This window comes from Sturnus vulgaris, chromosome 13, assembly GCF_052056855.1.
Source record: "Sturnus vulgaris isolate bStuVul1 chromosome 13, bStuVul1.hap1, whole genome shotgun sequence".
NCBI lineage: Eukaryota > Metazoa > Chordata > Aves > Passeriformes > Sturnidae > Sturnus > Sturnus vulgaris.
The window spans coordinates 3,032,492-3,058,086 of record NC_142255.1 but is presented as its reverse complement, the minus strand read 5'-3'; the positions used below and the strand labels follow the sequence as shown (position 1 = coordinate 3,058,086).

The following is a 25,595-nucleotide window of genomic DNA, read 5'->3' as shown; positions in this document are numbered from 1 at the left end:
TTTGAGTTCTCTGATTTTACACAAGCAAATCTGCTTCAGAGCCTCCAAGCTGCTCTCCCAGTGACTCCCCTGGTGTCTGTTTGCCAGACAATGACTTTTTGCTCATTTGGAAGCACTGAACTGATGGCAAGAAGCCTACCCCAATCTCCCATGGGGGTGGGCTAAGCACCAGGCTCTCGGGCTGTCTCCTGAGGCAGCAGCAGCAGCAGCAGCAGCAAGTGCAGTGGATTTGAAGGCCCAACACTGTCTTTTAATGTGTCTCTTTCTCCTCAGAGCTACAAGTCTTAGCTCAGAACTGAAACTGCAGCCTCTCTCTGCAGAGTAGCTTGTGGCAAATATTTCACTTGAGCAGCTTGCCTTGGGAGCTGTTTCCATCTGAGCCTGGCTGAAAGCACCTCTGGGTAAGGAGGATGATTCCTGTGGGGCACCACAGAAGCTCATTAACTGAGGCAAAAGCAGCAGCCTGCAGAGCTCAAGTGATACAGGCAGGCTTTCTGCAAAATAAAGGTTTATCATGTAGAGCATAGCTCTACTATTGGGTGAGTTTCAGAGTTGGTGAAAAATCTGATACAGACATTTTGCATCAGCTGAAACCAGGCATCTGTTCCACTTGTGTGCATGTCTGGCACAAACTGAAATGAGAACGCCAGACTGCGACTGCTTAAGGACACCCACAAGAGAGTTTGCACTAACAGAACTAAATTAATTTCAAACAGATTTTAGTTAAACTAGTATAATTATCATGTCTTGACAAGGGTTCAGTTTATTTTTGCATATCTTTTCCCTGCAGAGTGATGATTGCCACTGACAAATGGCATAATCGAACTCTGTTTAGCTTAAGTCCATGGCATTTTGTTGAAGTGAACAGGGATTACTCTGGCAAAGCCAGAGTATCTGTCAGGCTGTTAAATGTGTTGTGTATTTACTGACACCTTTGGAGTCAGCTAGCTTTGTACTGTTCAAAAGGATGAGGACAATAGCTTAAACTGTTTTTGAAAGGCTTTCATACAGTGTCTAAGGAATAAATGTGAAGGGCAGGTAGTAGTTACACTCCAACTAATTCTGATCGTGGAAACTGATGGCATACCTGTACAAAGCCACTGTGACTGTGGGGAGAACAGAGCCTGCAGGCTGGTTTTTTGGGTTGTTTTTATTTTTTCTTTCAAGAGTATTTGTGAGCAGTGTGATTGTCATGCAGGAGCACAGCGCTGCTCCGACCTATATGGTGTCATCTGCTCTATGCTAATAAATTAGCATCTGCAGCTACCATTGCTGCCTGTCAAATGTGGGTACAGAATGGAGCTGTTTGATCTCGGTGCCACTGAAGTGTGTCTGCACGACTGAGGAAGAGGAACATTATCCCATCTGTTTCCCACAGACCCTCCATCAGGTCGGATGCTTCAAGGTAACAGATCAGACACAATGAATTCCACCGCAGACGACTGCCTTGGAGGCATCGTCACTGCATGTAAAAATGTGACTTAAGAGTAATTTTATTCCTTCACAGCAGGTCATTTAAACCCTGTCCACTCCAGGGAAATTTCTAACTTTGGCTCAGCTCCTCACATGCCAAGGGCTGTCCCCAGTGTGGCCGTTGTCACTGACGTGCCAAGTCACTTCTCTCCAAGCAGGCCTTACAAGACACTGCTTCCATCAACGGCAGCCACTGGTGGCCAGTTTATTTTTGGGCTGTTGCTGCCACTTGTCCAGATGGAGCTGAAATAGTGGTGAGGCTTCCAGGGCAGGTGCCAGAGGTGGGAGGTGGGGCAGTGTCCAGAGCACAGGCAGTTCCTGCAGCTGGCATGCACGGGGGCAGCAGCCTCAGCCAAGCATGCAGCTGCCACACCTGCACTGCTGCTGCAGGCCCAGCTGCCCTGGGAATTCAATCCTGTGCTGCACTGGCCACAGGCATTTGCCTCAGAAACACATGGTTCTGTCTAATTCCCTAGGAAGGGAGAGGAATCAGGCAACTGCAAGTTTGATTTTGAGTGTAATAAAACTAGTTTATTTACACAGTAACATGAATGCCACAGAGTACACAGCAAAGTACCACAGCAAACCAGAGTGTAACTGCCCCTGATCACAAAGGAAGGCTTGAAGTTTATATACTTATTTATATAAAAATGTGTAAATATCAATATGAAGCACCAGATAAAGCAATGCAACCAGGAATTCCAAATACAAATTACCCACAAGAATGGAACTGAAAAAAGAAATTAAAAAAATTCCCTTATTCAAGGCATTTAAAGAAATCCCATTTATAAAAGTCCACTGATTTTGGAATCCCTAATTTAAAAATAAATTTTCCCCCTTTATTATAAACAAGAACATATTCTTAAATGCTCAGCATAATTAAGTTTTAAAAGAAAAAAACCCAAGGATTTCAACTGCAAAACCTTCTAATACCAACAATCCAAAGGTCAAGGAAACAGAAGTTTTGAGTCGTTTTTGAAGAGGTGTTATTTATGAAATGACTATATTAAAATTTACACACTCTTAAAATATATATTATATATACAATATATAATATATATACTTTTTCAAGCAAAAAGGGGCAAATAATACTTTTGGGATACAAAATTCATATACATACATATATATTAAAACATGCCCATATGCACTCATGTATATATGTATGTATATATATATTTATGAACAAATATTTCTTCCATATAAAAAAAAGCTCCTACCTCTTCTAAATCCCTGAAATCTTCCCCTTAAATTTATGGAAAAAAAAATCTTTATAGTCTGAAGTACAAACCAAATTCTCAAATTCTGTTGAGTGGTAAAATGCTTATGTACAGGTAAGTTGAGTATTTCATTTCTCACTGGCAACTCTGCTTGATCTGAAAGCATTCTGTGGTTTCTAGATAAATGCTGAGTGGAGCACCAATGCAAGGAGACTTACAGGAAATTATTCAAATTACATTCTACACCTACTCAAAATCACCATCCTTCTAATACTGCATCCAGGTGAATAAAAAAATCTATTCAAATGTCTACCAGAAATTCTCTGCAACACAGCAGGGAAAGAGACTTGCTCCTTCTTTTGGAGTTGAGGGTGCCCTTAAGAAATTTTTCCCCAGTGTTTTGAAAAGTATTTTTTTGTGTATTCTTTTCTTGAAGTCTTTGTAATCCACATGATTGTTTACAGAATATTTCCACAGGTGTATTTTTGTAGAGGTATTTAAAATTCTATTCTGTACTTCTTTGATGTTATCTTACTGCATAACTAAATCACAATCACATTTCTCTCTGTGCTGGCTGAAGAGCTCTGATTGTGCTCTAGGTCTTACAGGAGTTTAGGCAGAACCAACACCACCTCTGCAAAATCAGAGTAAAACTGATGGTCTAGTCATGCAGTTAAGTACTGTTTGCACTGAGAAACAGTCAATTTGGAGAAAGGGGGAAAACAAAGTGCATTAAAAGGTCTCACTCAGTTTCTATTGTATCCTCAGAAAACTTAAAATTGATTTAAATAAAAACAGGATCATTTAATTTATATTTACATATGGATTTGTTATTACAAACAAAAAAATTAATTTAGATGGGAATCTCAGCACAAGAATTTAGAAACAGATACATTTTATTTCAGCAGCAAATACATGTTAAAATTAAGGACCTACAGTGTGGAGCTGCTGAATAAATTCTGCAAGTAGCTGAACCTTAACACACATATTTTATTTGAATAATATATTTTTCTCTATAACATGTAGGAATTCTCTTGTGTTAACATGTCAAGATGATCCATTCATACCTTGTGGGTGGGATGTGTGGAGCATAAAAGATTTAAGGTGGAACATTTTTATAAATGCTACCTGCAACCCTTGTCTGTGGGGCAGCAACATGGTGTCCTGGCTGGAGTTACTGATTTCATCAGTCTGAATACTGAAGTGAGAGCAGGTTTCTCTATTTGGACATTCCAGGGGCTCCAGGAGAAAATCCTGGATTCCCTCATTCCTCAAAATTTGTAGGCAAGCTTCTACGAGTAGAGTCTCTTTATATTCACCTTATGCATTTTGACTGGATCAGATGTGAGGTTTGACAGATAATTAGCAATAATTTCCATTTAAGAAATACAAAACAAACCCACTTTCCATAGCATCTCAGGAGCAGTTCTTTCAGCACTCCTGTTTGAACAGAGGTTTGCATTTCTCAGCACGGCCCAAGGGTGCTGTGCAGCACCTGCAGCAGGAGCAGCACATTCCACCCTCTCTGCTGCTCCCGGAGCAATGCAGTGTCTGCAGCAGATTGTCAGAGCAAGAGGCTTCTCCTGATGCCTGGTCAGGCTGGAACAACTGCCTTGGTATCCACTGTTATTCTCCCTGTGCAGATCCCAAATCTGAAAGCCCACAGCTTTGTTACTTCAGCTTTATGCTGTACTACAAGCACACAAATCTTATGGACTAGATCAACCCAGTATCACACAAAGTACAGCATTTAATTTTGTAAAGTCTTCTGCATCTTTACGTGGGCAGTATTAATTCTAGGCCTGTTATGAAAAGAATAAGATTTCCACCAACTGACCAGCTACATTTCAGGTTTTTGACAAGGCACTAAACATTGTGAATCCAATCACTGTGCTCTCTCTGTAATATTAGAGAGGGTTTTAATGGCTCTAAAAGGATCAGAAACCACTCATCATGATTCTTCAAACAAGCATTTGATTTCTCCAGAAATTATTTTCCACTGGAAAAATCTTTAGAGTTCATGTTAAAAATATTTGAATGACAGCTTTTATTAATAGAAAAATATATATTTACAGTCAATACTGTTATCTTAGATTTGCAGCTCTTTCTATTTCTTGAGCTCAACTGAAAGTGCGACATTGCTAAAAAAAAATTCAAGATCTGTGCACGTATTCAAGTATGTTCTAACATGCACAGCCAGGGGTTTTGTTCCTGCCATACACAGGATCCTGTTACAAACAGAGCGGGTTTTTTTCCTTTTGCTTAGCAATTATGCTGTAGCATTCTTAGGATTTGTTTACAATCAGTTTAATGCATACATTCTTGTGTATTTACGTGGCACAGTCTGGTGCCAGGATGGAGAACCACCACAAACACAGTTGCAATCATCAGTTATGGGCAGATCTGCAAAGTCAGCCTCGAGCTCCTCAAGGAAGAGCTCAGGCCAGATCAGGTTCGACCACATTGACCATTCTTTCTTTTTTAAAGAAAAAAACCACACAACATTACAAATTGCTAAAGTTTACCCAGTGCTGCACGAGAAAGAGGTTGGTAGTGAACATCTATCCATGCTTGACTATACTGCAGAGCTAAAATGAGTATTGGTTCATCACAGAAGATACAAACTGAAATTAGATAGCTAGAGATACAAAGGCGTTGGACCGGCTGCATTAATACGTACGCTTGTACAACATTCAAAATCCAACTTTGCATGTGCAAATGTGTTGACATCAAGGTGACAGTGGGAACACGTGTCCCTAAACAGGGCAACACCCAGAGGCTTCCAGGGATGGCCCCACTGCAATGCCAAGTGGTCCAAGGGTTAGTCCTATGCCTATCTGAGCTAGCTGAGAAGTCAGGTGCACACACACACTATGGAACAAACACAAAACCAGACCACAGAGAACGAGAAGCCCCACTGGCAGCTCAGCACACTGTCACTAATAGCTAGTAGGTAGTACACGAGTGACTTGCCATGCTCGGTGTATGTCAGCTATGGGAGCATTGCCCTCCTGTGTCCAGATAAAGCAGGGCTGCACGGAACAGGAGATTCTTTGTAAAGGTTCTTCTACGAGCTGCTCAGCAGTAGTGTAGAAACTTTCTTTTCTGATGTAGAGGAAGTACTTCAACTACATACATTGCACTTGGGCTTTTAATGCACTGCCCTGTTTTTCTGCATCCTCACCTTTTTGCCAAAAAGAGAAAGAAAAACATACATATCACATTAAAATATATTATCCTTATCCTTGCCTGATCCTTCACTGATACAGGTGAATCAAACAAAAGAATAATCATCAGAAGTTTCAAAAAAAAATCTTTAGAAAGGTCACAAAGACAGTCTATACTATGGCACAATCGATGTAGGCTTCCACATGCTATTCAGCTGAGCTCTGGGAGATGCCAGAGAAGAAGAACACAGACACGGCAACCCCTCGGTGTACGGCACGGATCCAGAGCTCCTTTTGATGACTTTAAGCCTGCAGGACTGTTTGTTGAGTTTTCATGCATCTGGTCCAAGAATGCATATGCTGTATAAAGTGGCTATTTGTTTCAAGGCTGAAGTGAATGGATTCCTCACAGTTTTAACAATTAAAATGGAACATCAATCCATAAAAAGAACACATGGATATCTGTGCATTTATGTGCCAGGAAAGTAAAGGAAGGGGCTGCAGATCTAGCATCGGGTAAAGGCTGGTGTGTAAAGTGAACACTGTAATGTACAGCTTTAAAAAATAATACAAGGATTGCACATAGATCCATAGGAGAGAAGCACAGGCTCATAACTAGGGCTGTCTGCTTTCCATCACCCGGCTCAGAATATTCGGGATTGCTTTTCCCCCTGCATCCAGATCCGTTCTTCAGAGCAACTCAGGAAACAACTCCTAGCCTAGCAATACTGAGCAAAGGTATTGTCTGTACAGAGGTTCCATGGGAAACGCCTGTTAGGGCATGGAAGGAAGTCAGCAGTGGCCTCTAAAAGTGAAAAAGCTCCTTCAAGTTGAAGTTTTAAAAATTCTGACTCTTCACTCCTCACTAATTCCTGCTCTAGTCCAAAACTCTGTCTGTGATGCTCTTTGAGCTCTTCTGACAACATTCCATTTTTAGGGTGTTGTCTATAGCAACCTCAGAAAACGCTGGTTACAACAGACAGGAGATGGGCAGCCAAGCACTGCTGCAGGAAATGTAGATCATGATGCTGTTGGTGGTGGCTGCCAAACTTAACAGCTCCCTCAAAAATTAAACAACAGTGTTTTTGTCCCCTTGTTTTTACCCTTCAGAGAACTGTGTCTGCAGTAAAAGTGTCTCCATGTTGCCTGTTAGCTACACACAGACAAATTCTTAACATTTCTATCTCCTGCCAACAAACCTGCAGAGCCAATTTCAGTCTCACTTTGCAGTATGGCATAAGTGACAAGAGCAGACCAAAACAAAACAGAAGAGGTGGCTTTTATTTTCATCCCTGATTCATAGCAGTGATTGTCAGAGGAGTTTATGTATGTCCTATCCATTTCAAGTCAGGCTTTAGTGTTTTCTGCAATGGAAGGGGAATTTCAATGGCCCACCATGTGTTGTAGTATTTTTCTTATATCAATGTGGTTATGGCTACAGTACATCAGCAGTCCAGACTGGTGAAAGTTGCCTAGGAAATAGGATAGGCAAAGTGTGCATATTCTGCTTTTTAATGCACAGGTCTCAAGCTAAGGGAAATGGTCTGATTAAGGCAGCATTGATGAAATAGTGGATCCATGGTTAGAAAAGATACGGGCAGGCAGTGAGGCAGAGGAGGAGGGCACAGGACTGAACACAGGTGCTTACTGCTCACTGACACTTGCCATGGTCAGCGGGAAAACCACAGCTGGGGAGAAAGTACAGATGGTATAAAGTGTAAGAGAAAGATCAGAATCTGTTTGGTTGAGACCAAAGGAAAGAGGAGCACAGCCTGCTTGTGGGGGACTGACTAAGCTGAGAGGAAATGTGTGGTATGTGGAGTGAAAGCAAATGAATATTCTGTGGCATGGTGGATAATTCATCTCGCATTCACCACTCATCCATCTCTGCTTCTGGTCACTGCTATTCACTAATCAATGCTATGTAGGAAATGACAGAAACTACCCAGAAGAGGAGGGCAATTTGTTTACTACAGTGGTAGAAATAGTGGTATCAAAGCTTGCTCTCCTTTTCAGCCAGATATGAATCAAGTTACATAATGGCTGATCCAAATGCAGTTGTGTGTGTGTGATCAATCCCTAGCAGGCCTGGCAAAAAAGTAAAGTTTCTGTCATACTTGGTACAGGATGCAGTTTCTCCAGTTAGAACCTTTTTGCTCAGAGTTGCTGGCTTTGATGTCTAGGCTGTTTTGTAACATTGTACAATGAGTGAGCCCTAGTGCAGGCTGGAGTGAGGGCTGGGGCAGAGGTGGGGACGCTTCACGAAAAGCAACAGGCTCTACAACTAGTGCTTCATGAGTCTCACAATGCGATGAAGTGAGTCTGTAGTGGCAAAAGCCAGATATTGACAACAAAGCCAGTCTTCCAGAATAATTCCACAGTCCCTCTCCAAGGACTTCTCTGCAAACTTGATCATCAGCAGCGTCCTTTTAATATCGAGCCAGTTCTGGAGTATAGCATCTCTCCGTGAGGGGTTGGAAGATGTACTGAGAGCATGGAACAAGTCCTCGCGTGGACCCCAAAGCAAACACTGAAGGATTCCTTTGGCTTCTGATATCAAGATCCTCTCCGAAGGATTGGGATTCAGCAGGCAGCTGGCAAGTTGTTGAAGCCCTTGAGAGTAGAGGGAACGGCAAGGAATCTTGGGGAGATCAGCACAAGTGTACTCCTTCTCCTTCAGCTCTGGATTCTCATCAAAGGGGTTGGGTAAGTGCAGCATTTCATAGATGAGGATGCCAGTCTGGAACTCATCACACTTCTTGTACTGCGTTGCAGTGATGATTTCTGGAGCCAGGCGGGACTGATCCCGTAGGACCTCAGGATCTACCATGTGACTCTTCTGCTTGGCCTGGGAGAAGTTGCTCACAATTAATCTGGCTGGGCAGGCGGTGCTGGGACTGGGTTCCGTGGCCTCGGGGCCCGGGGGGCCGCCTCCCGGTCTGGAGTGAACCAGCAGCAGGTTCTCCAGGCGCAGGTCACAGTGTGTGATGTGGTAGGGCTTCAGGTGCTCGAGGCCCAGGCACAGCTGCAGGAGCAGCAGGCACACCTGTCTCTCGTACAGGTCGGGGCTCTTGGTGTGGCGGGGCACGGACTCGCGCACGAAGTCGGCCACGGTGAGGTGCGGGACCTCGCGAGTGATCACCACCACGCGGCTGCGGGGCTTGCTGCTGCTGCTGCTGCTGCTGCTGCCGCTGCCCTGCCTGCCCGGGCTGCCTTTGCGGGAGCCCTCGGGGCTGGAGGCCGTGTCTCTGTTCTTCTGCTCCGCTTCTTTCTCCTCTGCTTCCCGCTCTTCTTCTTCCATGTCCGGGGCGTCGTCATCCTCCCACGGAAGGAGACGGACTGGCACTTCAGCGAGGAAATGGCCACAGTCCTGCTGGATGTTAAAGTTGATAGCCAGGCTCTGCCGGATTGACAGGCTGTGATAATACTGCTGGGATTCCTTAGCCTTGCTCTTACAGATCTGGGGAAAAAGCAAACAGAACAGATATTGTTCCTTAATTATTAAATTATATATACATATATATATATATATATTAATATGTACTTGGTTGATGGGATCTCCAGTCTAGGCCTAAACATGAGCAATGAACTTTTTTTAATGAGCTGACCTTGGCAGACTGTCTTAAGGCACCCAAACAGTTTTCATTGGCTCCTAAACAACTGCAGAGCAATACATGCAGGCATCTCTCCCTCTGCATAGATGATCCAATGGAAAATACAATTCTGGATTTTAATCAGAACAGCAGCTGATTCGTGTTAAAGGTACTTGTTTATCTGTATAATTTTATTGCAAGTTCTGTCAGCTTTGTGTGAAGCATGAACAAGATAAAAAGAATCAATAGCAACAGGGATACAAAGAAATATGCCTAAGGTATTTGACCAAACGCTTGCACATGGCTGAGTTAGCATGGCATAATAAGTCAAGCCCTGTCAGTTGGGTGACTGATGTCTGCTCCTTGCCCACTGGAACTGGAACTGCAATCCATGAGCTGCAGCAGTGTCTGCAGGGAGGGGTGCATGTGTGCATGGCACAGGCTGCTGCCAGGCAGACTTGTCCCAGGTGATGAATGGACAATCAGTAGAACATGGTACCTTAACTGCTATCAATCAATTATCAGGATCCAAAGCATACAGTTTGGTTTTTTGCAATATATATAGCTATATTTATGTCTAGAAGTACCTTATTGATATATATATCAACACAGGAATTATCCTTATGAATTGTTTGCACTGCCATAACAACTGGCAGCTTCAACCCCTGACAAAAGTCACTGGACAAGCCCTATTAGAGCCTCTGTTTCTAAGGCATTTACTGATTACAATTACAAAGACTCAGCTGTGTTGACCTTTGCATATTAACCTTAGTTCTACTAAATTCAGAGAGATCATTCAAAGCATGTAAGGTTAAGTGTATATTTTAATCTTTTACATGGTTAGAGTCTAAATATTCACTTGCTATAATGCACCAACAGGTATTAAGTGCAAAGCTCAGAGAAGAGAAAAGAGGAAGTCATCCCTCTTCAGATGAAGTTACAGCTTCCTTTAGCTCATCTCTGGAACCAGGGAAAGCCAGATAATTAAGGTTAGTACAAGTCAGCACTTGTTATATACAATCAGCACCACCAAGAGACCCAGATCTCATCCTAGCCACAAATCTAGGTGACTTTTCTTCCTGTTTCTCATTTTTCCCCTTCTCAGAACTTCTGCAGGTAAGTTATAAACTACCTTTCAGTAATGCACACATCATTTTTTCATATTTTACATGCTTATGTGGTTAAGAAATATAAGAGATTTAATCTTTTATGGTAGCTGATCAGAAGACTGCATTGTCAGATAACCATAGGAACTTGGACAAAAGTTGTACCAGCATTCTGATTGTCCTCTTGTCTTTGAGACTGTGCACATTTCCATACTTCACAAGCACTTACATTTCCCTACTCATTATGTACACTAAAGCTGCCTGTTTATAACTGCCACAAACACACAAAACTGATATGAAAAATGCATTTTCTAGTCAATTTTATTTACGAGAAGAAACGTTGATCCTTACCCTGTTTATGCAGCGGCTTTTGCTCATTTAAATTTTCAAATGTATTTTACCCTGTTAGAGGTGAAGTGAGATCTCAGTGGCATGTATGCCCCCTGGTGCCTTCTCTCAAGAGTTATAGAGGCAAAAATAAAGCAATAACCTTTGAATTATATAGGAAAAGAAAATGCCAGCTGATTGTCTTTGAGACCGAAGCTCCCAGATTGATTAAATACTTAATACTGCACAGAAGACAGAACTAGAAAATCTATCTAGACAGACCCATATATATGTGTTGAATGTACACACATGGTGTGTATCAAATCTGACTGGGAAAAGAGCTATTAAGGAAAACAAAATTATTCCCTTCAAGCTCATGGCCTTTTTCTTGCACAGCCAGCCATGGGAATACTCAATTCCAACTGCAGAAAAGGTTCAGCATGTTGTAATTGAGCTTGTAGTTTTTAAAAATACTTAAGTGACCTAATTAGAAAAAAAATCCAAAACAAACAAACAAACAAACCTCAAAAAACCCCAAACCAGACCAAAACAAACCTCATTCTGAAAGAGTTTAATTTTAAAGTCAAGTTTACTTGCTGATAAAAAATGTTGAGAACCACACTTGGCCTTAGCTACTGCACTCTATTTCTTCATCCACAGAGGATTTCTAGTGCCACCAGTCAGCTAAAACTGATATTCTGCTAGGAATATATAATCCACAAAGTATGTGCTCTGAAAACAATATTACACTTCTCAGTTTGGTAAATATAAGGCTTTTTACAAAGTTTATGAAAAGGATTTCTCCTTGTCAACAGAAAAAGAAAAGCAAAGGAATCAAGACTTTCTCCTAGTTTCTAATTTTAGCCCTAGGCAGCCTCTTTTTCCTGCTTCAGAGAATGTTCTCAAATTTACTACTATTTCAGTTAAAACTGGAGATAGGATCTGTACCTCTCAAAATCACCTTTGGTTCCCTCATTTTAGAAAGCATGGCCAATCCCAGAACTGTGAGAGTACAGAAGCACACTTTCATCCCTGCCCTATGGATGTGGAAATGCTTTCTTCTAATTCAGAAATGATTGGCCATGCACACCTGCACCCAAAGGCATCCAGCTGTTGGTGCAGAGGATGTTTTTCCTCAGCCAGTGGCCTGCAAGGCCAGTCTTATCTGTTTGGTCATCCCTGAGAAGTGCCTCTCCAGCCTACTAAACCCACCCCAAAAAGGTTCTGCTTCTCTGTCTTCTTTATCTTTCTTCCCAATATTCAATCCTAAGTCAATTTTACTGCAGGTTAAAGTGACAGCCCTTCTCCTTGCTGATTGGCTAAAAACTGATTCCCAATTCCCATCCTTGAACATAATACCTTTACAACAGGGGAAAATGTAACTTTTCCCATCTTCTTTGTTTTATTTTTGAAAATACCCAGCCCTTACTTCTCCTATCTTTATTCCTGATCCTCTGTGTTGTGTTGCTGTTTTCTGGATTCTCCCCATGTATTAGATCTTTCTGAAGAGTGGCAGCCTATAATGAATGCAGTATTCCAGCTGAGACCTCTCCAGCATTCAGCAGAACAGAGCTTTGTGTCCAGTGATCCTCAGAACACTTCACAGGAAGAATAAATTACATTACTAATTCTTGTGTTCTTGAAAACATTCAGAGCAGTGCCTACTCTAAAGTAGGAAGCCACAGCAGGGCCAAACTTGCCCCAAAATCAGCTCTTAAACATGAGGTCTTGTTTCAGACTCCTCTCCATATCAATAAAACAGAATTTATCAACAAATCAGACACTAAATACCAAATACTAAGGTAAAGACTGATACTAAAATGACTGCATCCATTAAAAGAGATTTTTCCCTCCTTATTTTGCTATTAAGGAATCTAACCAATACAGGGAAAAAAACCCTCTAATCCCACAAATGGCTTTTGGAACTTCCAGTTCTCTTGTTTAATACAGAGAAGTAGATGGGTACATGAACCTGCATTCAATATCTACAAAGACAAGAGAGCTGAGATCTGATTTGAAATGTATTTTCTGTTCTTGCTTTTTGTTTACAAACACCAGGAAGTGAGAAGTGAAAGAGGCAGCTGGGTTATTTCAGGCTGATTAAATTGCTGACTACACAAACACTAAAATCTGTACACTGGGCACTCTGCAATTGTCAGGAGGAAGGGAAAGCTGGGCTGTCTGGAGGCAGCACCCAAACTCAGAGTGTGATAACAAATCACACACCTGTCTGAACTCATAAAGCAGTTTCTAGAACACAGACCTGCAATAATCTGATGTTCCTGTCAGTGTCTGGCTACTCTTCAGGTAACTCTTGGGGTTTTATATTGCACTGTTCAGATTCTTTTACATTGCAGGTTCTACTCAGAAGCCTATTTTATATCACCATTTTGCAATAGAGTAGTGAATACTGGTGACTAATACCATCGATGGGTAATTATTCTCACCCAAGCATTTTGTACTGGAATAACTCCACTATCACCTACAACCAAGATTTAAAACTTTCAAAATGGTTTGAGTTGGACTCTAAGTTATGTGACTAAGATCAGTACTTACATTTGAAAAAAAATTAGGGAACAAATTGTGAAATTTATTGGCTTTCCTAGCAAGTATTTTCAGCTGCTGGTGATGAACTGCTAAAGGAGTGCACACAGAGCTGCTTTTCTGCTTGTGATGGTTAATTCTGTGTCAAACCTGGGAAAAAATATACAGCCTAATTTCCTTTGCATTTTTAAAGCTTTTGTCTGTTCCAGTCATCTACTCAGAAAGATGGAAATTCTGGTGCCTTTTACATACAGAGTATGCTGAATACCTGTTTTTTGGCACAGGAAGAAAAGGTGAAAATCCTTTGACTGAAACACTAACACAGAAAGTAGGATCAATCAGTCATTTACCATTTGTTTTTATGAAATACATCCAGCTGAGCTATGAAGTTATGGCATGTGATAACAGCTGAAAGAAAGGTGTTGATAAGGGCTTGGCCAGCCTTATTTCATGAGCAGATAAAGAGCTGGTTGTTCAAAAGATGAAGCAATGTGGGTGAAATACCCTTCCATATGATGCAAGAAAGCAATGAGAAAAAAGGAGAGTCCAAGCAGGAAGGAATGCAAAGTATCCATATTCCTTTTCACTGCATACAGTCATCATGTATCTTTTCTTTAATGCATCCATGTGACCTAAACGTGGTCCCTAAACGTTTTAGGGACAGGACAGGTTTCTTTATATCCTGCCATTTCAATTTTCCTCAGTACTCCCAGCCCAAGAAGCAGGATTTGAACATTTCAGATCTCTACAAAATGTTCTGTGTTAGCTTTTCTTTTCCCTTTATGAGTCCTGTAGCCTACTGTGCCATCAGCTGACTCTCACTTTCCCAGCAGGGATCTCATTTCCACTCTGTCCTATGCATTTTACACGGCGTCAGTGAACTTAAAGCACGATGAATATTGTGGGAAATGAATTTACAAGCGCTGAAAATGAGGAACACAGAAGATCACAAAGACTGTACCATCTGTGCCACTTTGTTGTATTGCACAGAGGGACAACTGCAAATGAAATTCTGTGTAGAATGAAAGCTTGCTAATCCCAAATTGATAGCTTGTTCTTGGCACAACCTTGTTTTCCAAGGAGGCCAGTTTGATCTCTGATTGACCTCATTTTCTTCATCTGGCCTTGGAATAGAGCTTTGACTTTTTAACGATGTGCCAAAGCACAGAATTCTATTCTGCTGTGACTGAACTGGGAATGGGCTGGAAGTTGAATGTACATTGCTTTGTTTTGATCTGAAGTACAAGGTTCTGGGACAACCTTCAACAATGCTTCTCTGACAGGAAGCTCCACTAGGACACTGAATTACCAAATAAAACCACCTTAGCACACTGTGACAAACTAAACACGACTAGAAGATATTTGTCAGCTGCAGTACGAAACTGCCAGCCAAGTTCAGCCCAGTGCTGCTTACTTCTGCATTTCTCTGTTTTATACCTGGGTCATGAGCCTTACCAGGAATCCTAAGGTTTTACTGCTAGGAGAGCAATCAAAGCAATACATCTGAAGTGCTCCTTCTGAGCTGTCTGCACCTTTGCAATTCCTGTTACCCCACCTGCCCAGCACTGCCACACGTGCCTGTGGGCAGAGCCAGCTGGGTTTTATGGCTGTTGTTCTGTGTGAATCATGGCTGCTATGAGTCAGCCTGTGATACTGCACAGTGTCTGCTTTCAGAGTTTAATACTGAAAGTGGAAGTAGTTTATGTCACTGACACAGTAGTTATATTGTCTGTTATTCCTTCTGAGTAATCAAATTTATTGATTTATTTATTTTTAAATAGAAGACATCCCTGCCACATCAGTGCCTTATTCAGTTTGTGTCAGGACACTAAGAACAGAACTCATCAATGAGCTGGTGCTCTGTGCTGCTTTTCCTTTGGTGTAACCTTTTCACCACATACTTGGAATTACCAATAAGACTGTGGTTTCAAGGGAATGTTTATCCATATTGCCCCAGATCTACCAACTGCTCAGAAGGTGGTACTGCACTTAGGTGAAAGAAAAGCACCTCAGGGTCTGGAATTTCATGGAAACCTTTCTTGAAAGAGAACTTATATTTTTCCATTTGGAAAAGTACTTTTCTGATCACGACTGTTTCTAATGTTTCAGTCAAAATAATTTCCACATGCCTTCCTGCAGCTATTTTTGCACTGGGTGTTTACTAGCAGATTAGGTGAGAGTTGAAGCAAAAAGCATAATAAAGTGCTGTGAAACAACACACTCCTATGAATGTTTCCTCTTACATCCACCCCCAACAGAACAAGTTGTACTCGTCCTCCACCAAATTTATCAGAACATCTTTTTACTGGTGAAACCACCAGAATGTAAAAGTGCACTGGTACATTCACCTCTACAAATCATTCATTGCTCTAAATTTAATTCAGCAGTAGTTAAATGGTCAAAGCTGAATTTTTAACAATGCTTTTGTAATTCTATTTTTGGAGATAGAATATTAAAATGCCAATTTTATGTATCAAGATTATTAGCACTGTTTGGGGGTGAATCTCTAATTTTCTACAGAGAATAATAATTTAAAAAAATCTCAGTATGTCGTTGTTTCTCAGATCTAATATTAAAATCATAAAACCTAAGAACTATGTGAACTGTTAGCCAGTGTTGCTTGGGTAGTTCTGCAAAACTCAAAAGAACTACATTAATTTACACCATCCAGAAATGTGGCTCCATAGACACTTTCAAAATATATTTCTAAGATTTGATGCAAAATAACAGGAAGACTGTTTTGGATTCAATTGGCACACCAGTAATTTTCATCTCACTGCTTTTTCCACCCTATTTTGGGGACGAGGGATTTAAAGTGGCAGGAAGACTTAGGTTATTTGTTGAAGGTAGATTACTATGTAATTTGGCTCACACATAAAACACCCCTGGTAGTAAAAACGAGCATATTTGTTAAAGCTAAAATCCCCAAATCTCTGTGTAATGAAACAGCAATCTGTGGTTATGAGCTTTTGGACAAATCTGATCCTGGACTGATGGTTTTTAAGTCAAAGATCAACTTGAGGCCAGCACCTCCCTCTATCACATGAAGTGCCAGGGGGGTATTTTCAAGAGGAACTTCTCCTCTCATTGTAACACGACATTGAGCTCCTGGTGACCTCCAGCTCAAGGATATTTTGTGGATACCTCACCTGCATCTATTACAATGCAATAAACCTTGTTAGTCAGAGAACTCTTTTAAAGACACCTGAATTGTGAAAAAGAAAATGTAGCACCTATTTGACCATGTTGCACTGCTGTTCTTTCTCCTCTCTGGCTTTCTACAAGGGAAATGTGTTTTGGAGGGCAGGAGACAACAGAACAATGACACATGGAATACTTTAAAGGCACATCCGTGATGTGCAAAGAGATATCACATAACTCAAAGCTGCCTGTATAGAAAAATACCACTTTGGGCCCTAGAAGCAGTCAATTTGCATCATTGTATTAAAGCAAAACCCTCCAATGAGCAATGCCAGATGCTGATTCTGAACCACAGCTGATTGCCAGATACCTCATGGTCTGGCTCTTCCTTGGACATGGCAGCTCCAAGACATCTATATTTAATTTCACAGCTTTTCCAAGAAGAAGTCCTTAATAATTAATGCAATATAAATGGTTAGACCCAGATATCTGCATTAAAAAGATACCTTCTCAGGTGTCAGAGTAACATAATGGCTGCACCAATCTTACCTTTATGTTTTTTATATCTTACTTGTAAACAGTCATACAAGAGTGGTAACAACATTTTGTTCCTGTAAAGCACCACCCTTGTGAGGATGTCAAATACAAGGAATAACAGGTCAGGCCTCAGACATCTGTGTCAGGCAATAAATGTTTTATCTCAGTTTCAGCAAGGAGTCAGAAGTTCAGTGACTTACTCAAGGTCACACAGGAAGCCTGACAGTGCTATGAGTCTTAGCTGTCCTTCTACCAGATAAGCATTGAGAAATGCACAGATAGAGCACTCAGAAAAAACTACCTATATACAAGTCCATGAAATAACAATAACTGGTGAGATAGCTGCCAGCTAGGTGCTCATATATTAGCAGTAAATCTACTAAATCTTATTTCTTTAATGTGTTAGCTGAAGAATTTATAAGGCAAACACTTGATGGCTAGGCAGAGCTTTTGAAAGGCTGGTAAAGAGCACTGGTGAAAATCTAAGACCTTGTATAAGAACAGAAAGGTCTATTACCCTAGAATTTACATTTAACATTACATGGCCCTGAAAATGGAGAACTTTTTCATTTTTTAGGAAAACTTTCCTAACTAGGAGTGACGATTTAATTTCCTCTGCATGCAGGTGAATCAAAGGATTTTGTCATTGCAAGTTTCCAAAAAACTGCTGACACCTGTTAAAATAATACAGCTTATCCTTCAAAATGCCATTAAGCAATGACCACAATAAAGACTAAGGCGTGTTGATTTCTCTTTCAGTCATTTTGGAGCTGCAATAATAAGATATAAGCAGATACCAATGCCACAGATGGGTGGGAATCTTGGGAATCCTCCTTCTGTCCCATCTGCCAGCAGCAGGCCCTATCACCCCTGGATGTGGTGCAGAGTATGGCTGCTGTCACACTTTGCCACCGATGCCTGGCCTTCCTGCAGCCCCTCTTACCTTGACCGCGTAGTTGTTGAGGGGATCTTTGGCGTAGGAGGCGGGGTAATAGACGGCATCTCCCGCCTCGCAGCACGGCTTGTCGCTGGTGAGCCGGAAATCCGACCAGCTGTCCACGCCGAAGCGCAGCTGGTCCTTCTGCCCGGCCATGAACAGGTCCTCACACTTGAGTGCCAGCTTCTTCAGCGAGTCGGCGTGCAGGCTGCGGATCTTGCCCACCACCTCCTCTCTGTTCTCGATGCCCCGGTAAAGTGCTTGTCTCTGCGGCTTCTGGACGCCCCGGCCCTGCTTGGCCTGCGACAGGCGCCTCCCCGTCAGCGACTCCATGCTGTTGGAACAGCGCTCCTTAATACTGATAGTGGTTAGGCTGGAAACACTGTTAGTTGCTGAGGTGGTCGCCCTCAGCTTCTCTGTTGGCCTGTCCAGGGAATCTCCTGACTCATTGTCCAGCACCTTGAGCTCCAGGCTGACCGAGGAGCAGGCGCTGCTCGCTTCCCAGTTGGTGTCAATGTCATAGGTGGGATTGGCCATGATGCACAGGTTGTTCTCCAGAGCCTGCTTCTGCAGATCTCGGGGAGTTGGCTCTGTGTTAGCTCTCAGAATTGTTTTCTTGGGCAGTGGAGGTGGTGTTGGCTGCAAGTTGTTCACTGTCTCCTGGTCTGCCAGTCCTCCAAAGGCAATGGCATCATCCAAAGCTCCCTTGGGTTGCCTCGGCTGTTTTGGAGGGATCATGGCTGCTCTGGATTGCCCTGTGGAATAAGGTAATAGTAAGAGAAGATTAAAGTACTTCATATGTGCTGCTCCTGTTTGCACTCTGCAAAGTTGTTTAAGGCAAAACCCCCCCCAAAACCCTGACTAGGACCCACCCCCACAATGTTACAAAAACCCCTAGATACATACATGAAAAGATGAACTAATGAGAAAGTAAATGACCAAATCAGTATCACATATATCTAATTACATCCAGCTGGCCTTGATTTGACTTTGGCATATATATTGAAATCAGCTTCAGTGCTAGCAGTGCTGCCATTCTACATCCAACAGTTCAGTGACAAGAACTGCAAGCAAAAACCAAACCTCAATTTGACAATTTGGCCAGTTTCAGCAATAACACCCAGTGTCCTATAATTTCTTCTGCAGTCAGCTGACTGCAATACTATTCCTTACTTTCATTCAAATGTGCTAAAGCTAAGGGTGGGTAACAGTCCATAAAACAATAGGGAAATGCACGAGACAGGCTGAAAATCCTGTTTCAGAATGGAACCCAGACAGAGCCAGACATAAATGACACTGTTTAGATACTCTGCTAGTTAGGTACTCTGGTGGTCACATCAGGCACTCAGGATTGCCCCAACACATTCACACAGTGAAATCAAGGAAGTTAAGCCAACTTTCACTCAAGCTGACAAGTGTGTTGCCATCAAGAGTAGGATCATATTTTGACAGAAATAGTTTCTGCAAGTAAAACTCTTGAGCCCTCCCCCTGACAGTAACGTCTCTAATGCTTTCCCTTCCTTACTTGCCATGGGTACCTTTGCTGGCAATGTTACATTCAGAGATAACCAGACCTGGCTGCACTCAAGAGATTCCAAATGGCAAGTTATGTACACACAAGCTTGGAATTTCTAGTTTCAGACATTTGTGTGAATCCAGGGAAGATAAACTTCCTGTCATGTGTTTTGGATGGCTTTTATAAAGAGCATTTATGTTTTATAAGTGCCAGAGTCCTTGGAAATGCAGAATAAATAAATTACAATAATATAATAGAGAATAAAAACTAATAAACACACAATACAAATGACCAACTTGCTCCTCTGGGACAATTAAACTGTTGTTACTCATATCAAAATGAGATCTTTCCAATCAACTGCTATTTTCTGAGAAATTATTTTATAAGCATTCTGCTTCTCCTGGGAGGTTCACTGACTATCATGGTGATGTAGGAAGCCAACTCTTGACAGTTGAAAACAGGAGACCTGAAATGGATGCTCTGAAAAACTGCAGCTGAGCATCTTTTCTAGTAAGGGAACACTATTAACTATTTGACTATTTATAACATGCTGAATCATCAAATCATTTAGGCTGAAAAGACCTTTAAGATCAGAGTCCAACTGTTAACCTAACACTGCCAAGCCCACCAAATCCTTGTCAAGAGAGAACTAAAGTGGAATGCTGAACCAGACTAGGGGAATCTGAGATTCAGAGCTGATCTAAGATTCAGACTGAATCACTTCAATCCATAATTAATGACTTTGCAGTTTGCAAAAAGAAAGAAACATCAGCTTCCTTGGCATGCTAAGATATGTTGTTACAGTTTTTATGAATACTACAGAACCCAAAACCCAAATGGCCAGGATGTACCAAGCCCTGCAGTGCTGGGTTAGAATGCTGAAATACACCTCCTCATTTCAGAAGATCAGGGTGGATCATATTTTTATATGTATCCACAAACAAAACAGCATTTTACCCTGCTTTCTTAACAATTGTTCTCTTTTCAATCATTCCAAGGAGACAACATCCCAAATGAAATCCCTATTCCTATCTTTGGTTTAAGCTCCAGAAACTCTCAGAAGAGCCTTATGGATTTAATGATAAGCCTGGCTATTCCAATGTTTAAAAAACCCAGTTTTGAGCAGGAAATTCTATCAGTTTTGTACATACCTGATATTCAGGGAAGAGAGCAAATCACTGTAAAGGTTGCTCTTGGAGGGCTCTGGGGACCCCACTGCTGCTTTGTACTGCAGTGAGTGTTTGCAGTGCTGCAGCATCGAATTCTGGTGCCAGCTGGGCACTGCAGGAACTCTCTCACAAAGTTCCTTCTGCAGAGGTGAGGTGTGGTACGATTCCAGGTCAAAAGCACAATTGATGTCTGCATGCCAGACACACATCCAGATGCCTCTTGCTTAATCCTGAGACAAGTTCATTTCTACTTTGTATCCAATTCTCTTACTCATGCAAACATGTCCTCTTCCACAACTGCTCATTCTTACAAAATCTGTGACCTATGTACTTCTCCCCAGCAGCACTGTGCTAAAGATCAACTTGCCTATTTTCTCCTCCTCACCCTCTTCCCCACTCTGCTGAGACAGCCTGACTGCTGGGGTTTGACACAGACACTGTTCAGGAGGCAGTTTGCTAACATGCCTTGCTTGTGGGACTTGCTAACCCAGGGATGCACAGGTGCTAGAGGGAAAAAAAGGAAACAAATTTGAGCAAGATGCACATCCTGAGCAGCAGCAGCAGAAGCCCTCTCTAGGAAAGGTAAGATTTATAACAATGTTGCTGCTTGATTCTCTTATTTTGTGTGTGCTTTAATGGCTCCATCCTCCAAAAGCCATTCACACAGAGGAGAGTGTTGAGACTGCAACCAGTGTTGCTTTTGCATAGCTACTGGCACTGTGTCATCCAAACAGAATTGGAGAAGGTTTTCATAACTAGAAGTTGTTTTTTCAGATGTCTGGAGGGGGTGGCAGGTTCCAGAGAACTGAATGTACAAGTCATTCTGTAGTTACTGTTTCAAGTACTCTCAGCTGAGAAAAAATGAGTTTGTGTAACATGCTCTGTTACAGTGTAGTTTCTTCCCACAAGAACAAGTTTTCCATATTGAAATCTAACCATCTGTATTATCCAGTTGAAAAGTTTCATGTCTGCACTGTTTCTATGCTGAGTTCTAACACTGTACATTTCTTTCATAGCCATGGGGCCACTCCTTCTAGCTCAGCTTTCCCCAAGCATGCCAGGAAACTACATGGCCCAATTTTTATAAATTCATTACCTAGCAAGAAAAAGGTTGTCTCAAATGTTGTCCCTGTCAAAGGCACAAGAATGTCCTTTTGCATAGAAATACTAGCAGAGCATTAATTTCTTCTCCTTGCCTATCCTTTCCTTCTCCCCTTGCATGCCTAAACTCATCATTTCCTTACCTACTGCACAGACTCTCCAACACTGCAAGTTCAGCCTGAGCCACACTCTTGGGAGGCAAAATGAAAAGGAAGAACAGGGACAATATTAGGCTACCTGTCTGAGAGATCTTTGAAGTGGATTCCAGACTGCTCAATGACAGAAAAAAAATTAACTCTTTACAGACAGCAGATTTCTAGAGAGCTTTAAATAATTCTACAGTTCAATAAGATCTTCCATTATAGAATCTCACTACACTATTTAAAAATTAATGCTTAATTCTCCAGACACCATGCAGAGTTCTGAAACTCTGAAAGGCCTCTGAGAAAGGCATTTAAATTTAATTTTTCTGGGTAACTGATTTATCATCGGACTTTGCATTGCAGCCTATTTATGTTAGCTGCTGAAACTATCAAATCTGACATCACTCCTTAATAAACACTTAGCCTGACTGATAAAAATAACCAAACCATGAAAAAAACCACAAATGCATCAAGTACCTTCCAGCCACTGCAAAAGCTACCAGCATGCTTCACAGCCCCAATTTCAATAAATGCTGTCCATGTATACCACTATTCTATAAAACTCTCCTGTACACAGATTTGCATTAAATCCTGCATTGTTTACACATTTATTGTCAATTTAATAGAGAAAAATCTTACCAGAATGATGATATATGCTAGAGAAAGGAAAGCTAACATTTGTTAAGTAGTGTTGTGATGCACCTCCAGTGTCTCAGCAACTCAGACTGGGCACAGGTCTCTTGTGAGAGGCAGGTAAGAGAAGCCTCACTTTGTTTGCTTGGTGACTTGTCAGGTCTTGCTGCCCACCCTCCATTACACAATGTTAGACATTACCTGTGCTAATTATGTATTATACAAAGTGCAGCAGACTGATGCTCTAATCACTGTCTGTCACTGAAATGTCAGTTTTCATCAACAATGATCTCATTACCTTATTTACAGCCTGGCTAAAGCAGTTTTCTGCCCTGCTCTAACTGGCTGACTGAGGCAATGCCCCATGGCAGATGCTGTGATTGGGATTTTTTTCCAATATCAGCAATCACAAAGCCTAGGAACTCAGCCTCCTTTTCCCCCCATTTCTTTAGGTGTAAAGAGAAAAACAGCTGATAATGAAATAACCTATTATTTTTTCAATGGCAGAAGTACTATCCTGAGTATATTGAGAATACCTTAATCTACTTACAGCCATGCAAATTCAATGAAGTCAATTTCCCCAACAAATTCAGACAAAGACAGAACAATTTAAAGATTTGTAAAGGAAAGGCTTTGTCTTCCTTATCATCAGTTACAGGGCTTACCTGAATTAACTTCTGTAACAATAAAAGAACCCTTTACAAAAGAAACATCCTTTACACGTTTGAACATTTGTTTCTTCATCTTGATTCAAGTGGCAGCCTCTGGGTTTTGTTAAATAGTTGATAGCACAGGTCTCCCTCATCAGAGTTCTGCTCACCACATGAGCGCCCACACTGGATCAAGCCAGACTCTTACTTTGATAAACTGAATGGATTCAGATTCTGAATTAGTCCCTATGGAGTGCTTGCCACAATACCAGGCATTTACAAAGCTTTTCTTTAGAGCATTCTCCCTAAACTGTGGGCATCAGAGCCTGACTGTGACCATGGCAGTCAGGAACCTCCCTCTTCCTACTCAAGTTTCCTCCTATTTCTACAGCCAGAAACACACCTTATCCTATCATCATAGTGGGATCACAGAAAAGCCCCAGCTCTTCTATGTTGTACCTGATTCCTGCAGGAGAATCCTCTCTTTTGTAAGGCTTGTCTCTTGGAAGGCCAAACCAAATATATTTCATATAAACTATTACCTAACTGCAGATGAAAATTTACCAAGGCTTGCAATTATTTGTGTTCATGATGATATGTCAGAATTGAAGATTTGCTGTTTATCAAAGTAGAGACATATTATCTGCTTTTTAATAAAACACACAGAATATGTATCAGATTAGTTAAAAAGTGAACCTCGTGCATTATGCTGGAAATTGAGGTATTCATGTGAGGTATTTTACAAACTGCAGCATGTAGCTCTAATTGCAGTTGAGGCAAGAGTCAAATGTGATGTAACTTCTCATATTATCCTTTCTTCCAGTTTCACATACCAGTAGTTGTTAATTCTACAAAAGATAAGGTTTTGCTGCCTAGGTGATGCACGATGTGGAAACAAGTAGGAATTATTCTGTCCCGATCTAGAAATCTCTCTGTTGCCATCTGGATTAGAAAGTGAGGTTGCTTGAGTAAAGCAGGAAGCCTTTGAAGGGCAGCCAGGGAGCTCAGTGCCATTTAGGGAAGCATTGCTCCTACCACCAGGCAGCTCTCCCAGCCAGAGGCAGGCAAGCCCCAGAGCTAACTTAACTCTTTCACACCAAAAGGTTACTCTGGAGACAGCAAGGTCAAAGTGAACCAACGATGAGGAGAAGATTTTGAATAAATTGCTAAGGGGCTGACTTTTTTCTGGTTTTAAAAAGGAACATTCAAACTTAGCAACAGCACTAATACAGGCCAGGACTGAAGGAAAGGATTTCTTGAGACAGTCAGGCACAGTCAGCTGGAGCAGGTTGTCCAGGTCATCTCCAGCTGGGCTGGGAATATCTCCACAGACAGAGATCCCATAACTTCTCTGGGCAAGCTGTCCCAGTGTTTGATGGTATTTTGCTGCATGGCATAAATGTGGTACAAGTGGTTCTGATGTAGCCAGACCTTAACTGCCTGGATTGTGTCTGCAATGTCCCTTTCTTCTAAATACAGCAAATATAGAAACAGATATACATCTCACTAAATCGAAAATAATTCATTAGATCTATGAGTAATTCACCAAGATACAGATTTTAGTTTTCTTCCTTAGAGGAAGAGTTTCTTGGTAGATGTTAGCATCACATTTGGACAGGATATTTTTCCTCCTTATGCTTTATAAAACAACACCTAATTAATGTTTTAATAGCAGAATGCACTAATAAGCTTGCCACTAATTCGCATTTAAGCAAAAAAAGCACCAGTTTCACTGAATGTCTAAGGAATGTATGCACCTGAGGGTTTAAAGTTTAGTCCTTGATCCCTGAAACCTGTGTGGACATGCCAAACCCCCTGTACTCATGAGCCATCTCAACACAATCAGTTTACTCTTGGCCAAATGCTGTGTTTACAGGATTGGGATGTTCAAAAAACATGTATTCTGATATCCTGGCATGTAAATAAATGAGAGATTTTGTTCTTCTAGAAAACCTGGAATCCTTGAATTCACAGTACTGCAAATCAAAATGCTTGAGAAAATTAGGCTGATAATACTGACAGTGTGCATTGGGAGATGCTGCTTTATCTGCTCCCTTATCTTCCAGAGAAGCCCTGCATCCATGGATCTCTTTAATGAGCCAGGAATTCAGTAATCTTTGAGTAATACCTGCAGGACATTCACATCTCATTGGGAAAGAGCAAAAGTAAACTCTCTGTCTAGGATAAGAACAGTTTCAGCCATCAGAAGATGGGTACAAAGATTTTAGCAGTTATTGATGCTCTAAAATAAAAAGCCCTATCTTTTGCTGAAGTTTGGAAAAATATTCAATTTTATTTATTCCTTCTAAAGAAATTAGGTAGCTCGCTCTGTATTTTAAAC

At 41.4% G+C, this 25,595-nt stretch overlaps 1 protein-coding gene across 6 annotated transcripts in view; it reads right to left on the bottom strand.

Annotated features, from left to right (window-relative positions):
* Nucleotides 1–1,977: 1,977 nt before the first annotated feature.
* The window catches only part of PEAK1 (pseudopodium enriched atypical kinase 1), a 107,796-nt gene continuing 84,178 nt past the window's right edge, over nt 1,978–25,595 (bottom strand). For all 6 annotated transcript variants that reach the window (XM_088172339.1, XM_014879165.2, XM_088172343.1 and 3 more), the window contains 2 exons: nt 18,049–18,797; nt 1,978–9,317 (listed from right to left, as the gene is read on the bottom strand). In XM_088172339.1, the coding sequence (XP_088028465.1) occupies nt 8,142–9,317; nt 18,049–18,797 (1,925 nt within the window). In that variant the 3' untranslated portion in view covers nt 1,978–8,141. The remainder of the gene's footprint in view (nt 9,318–18,048; nt 18,798–25,595) is intronic.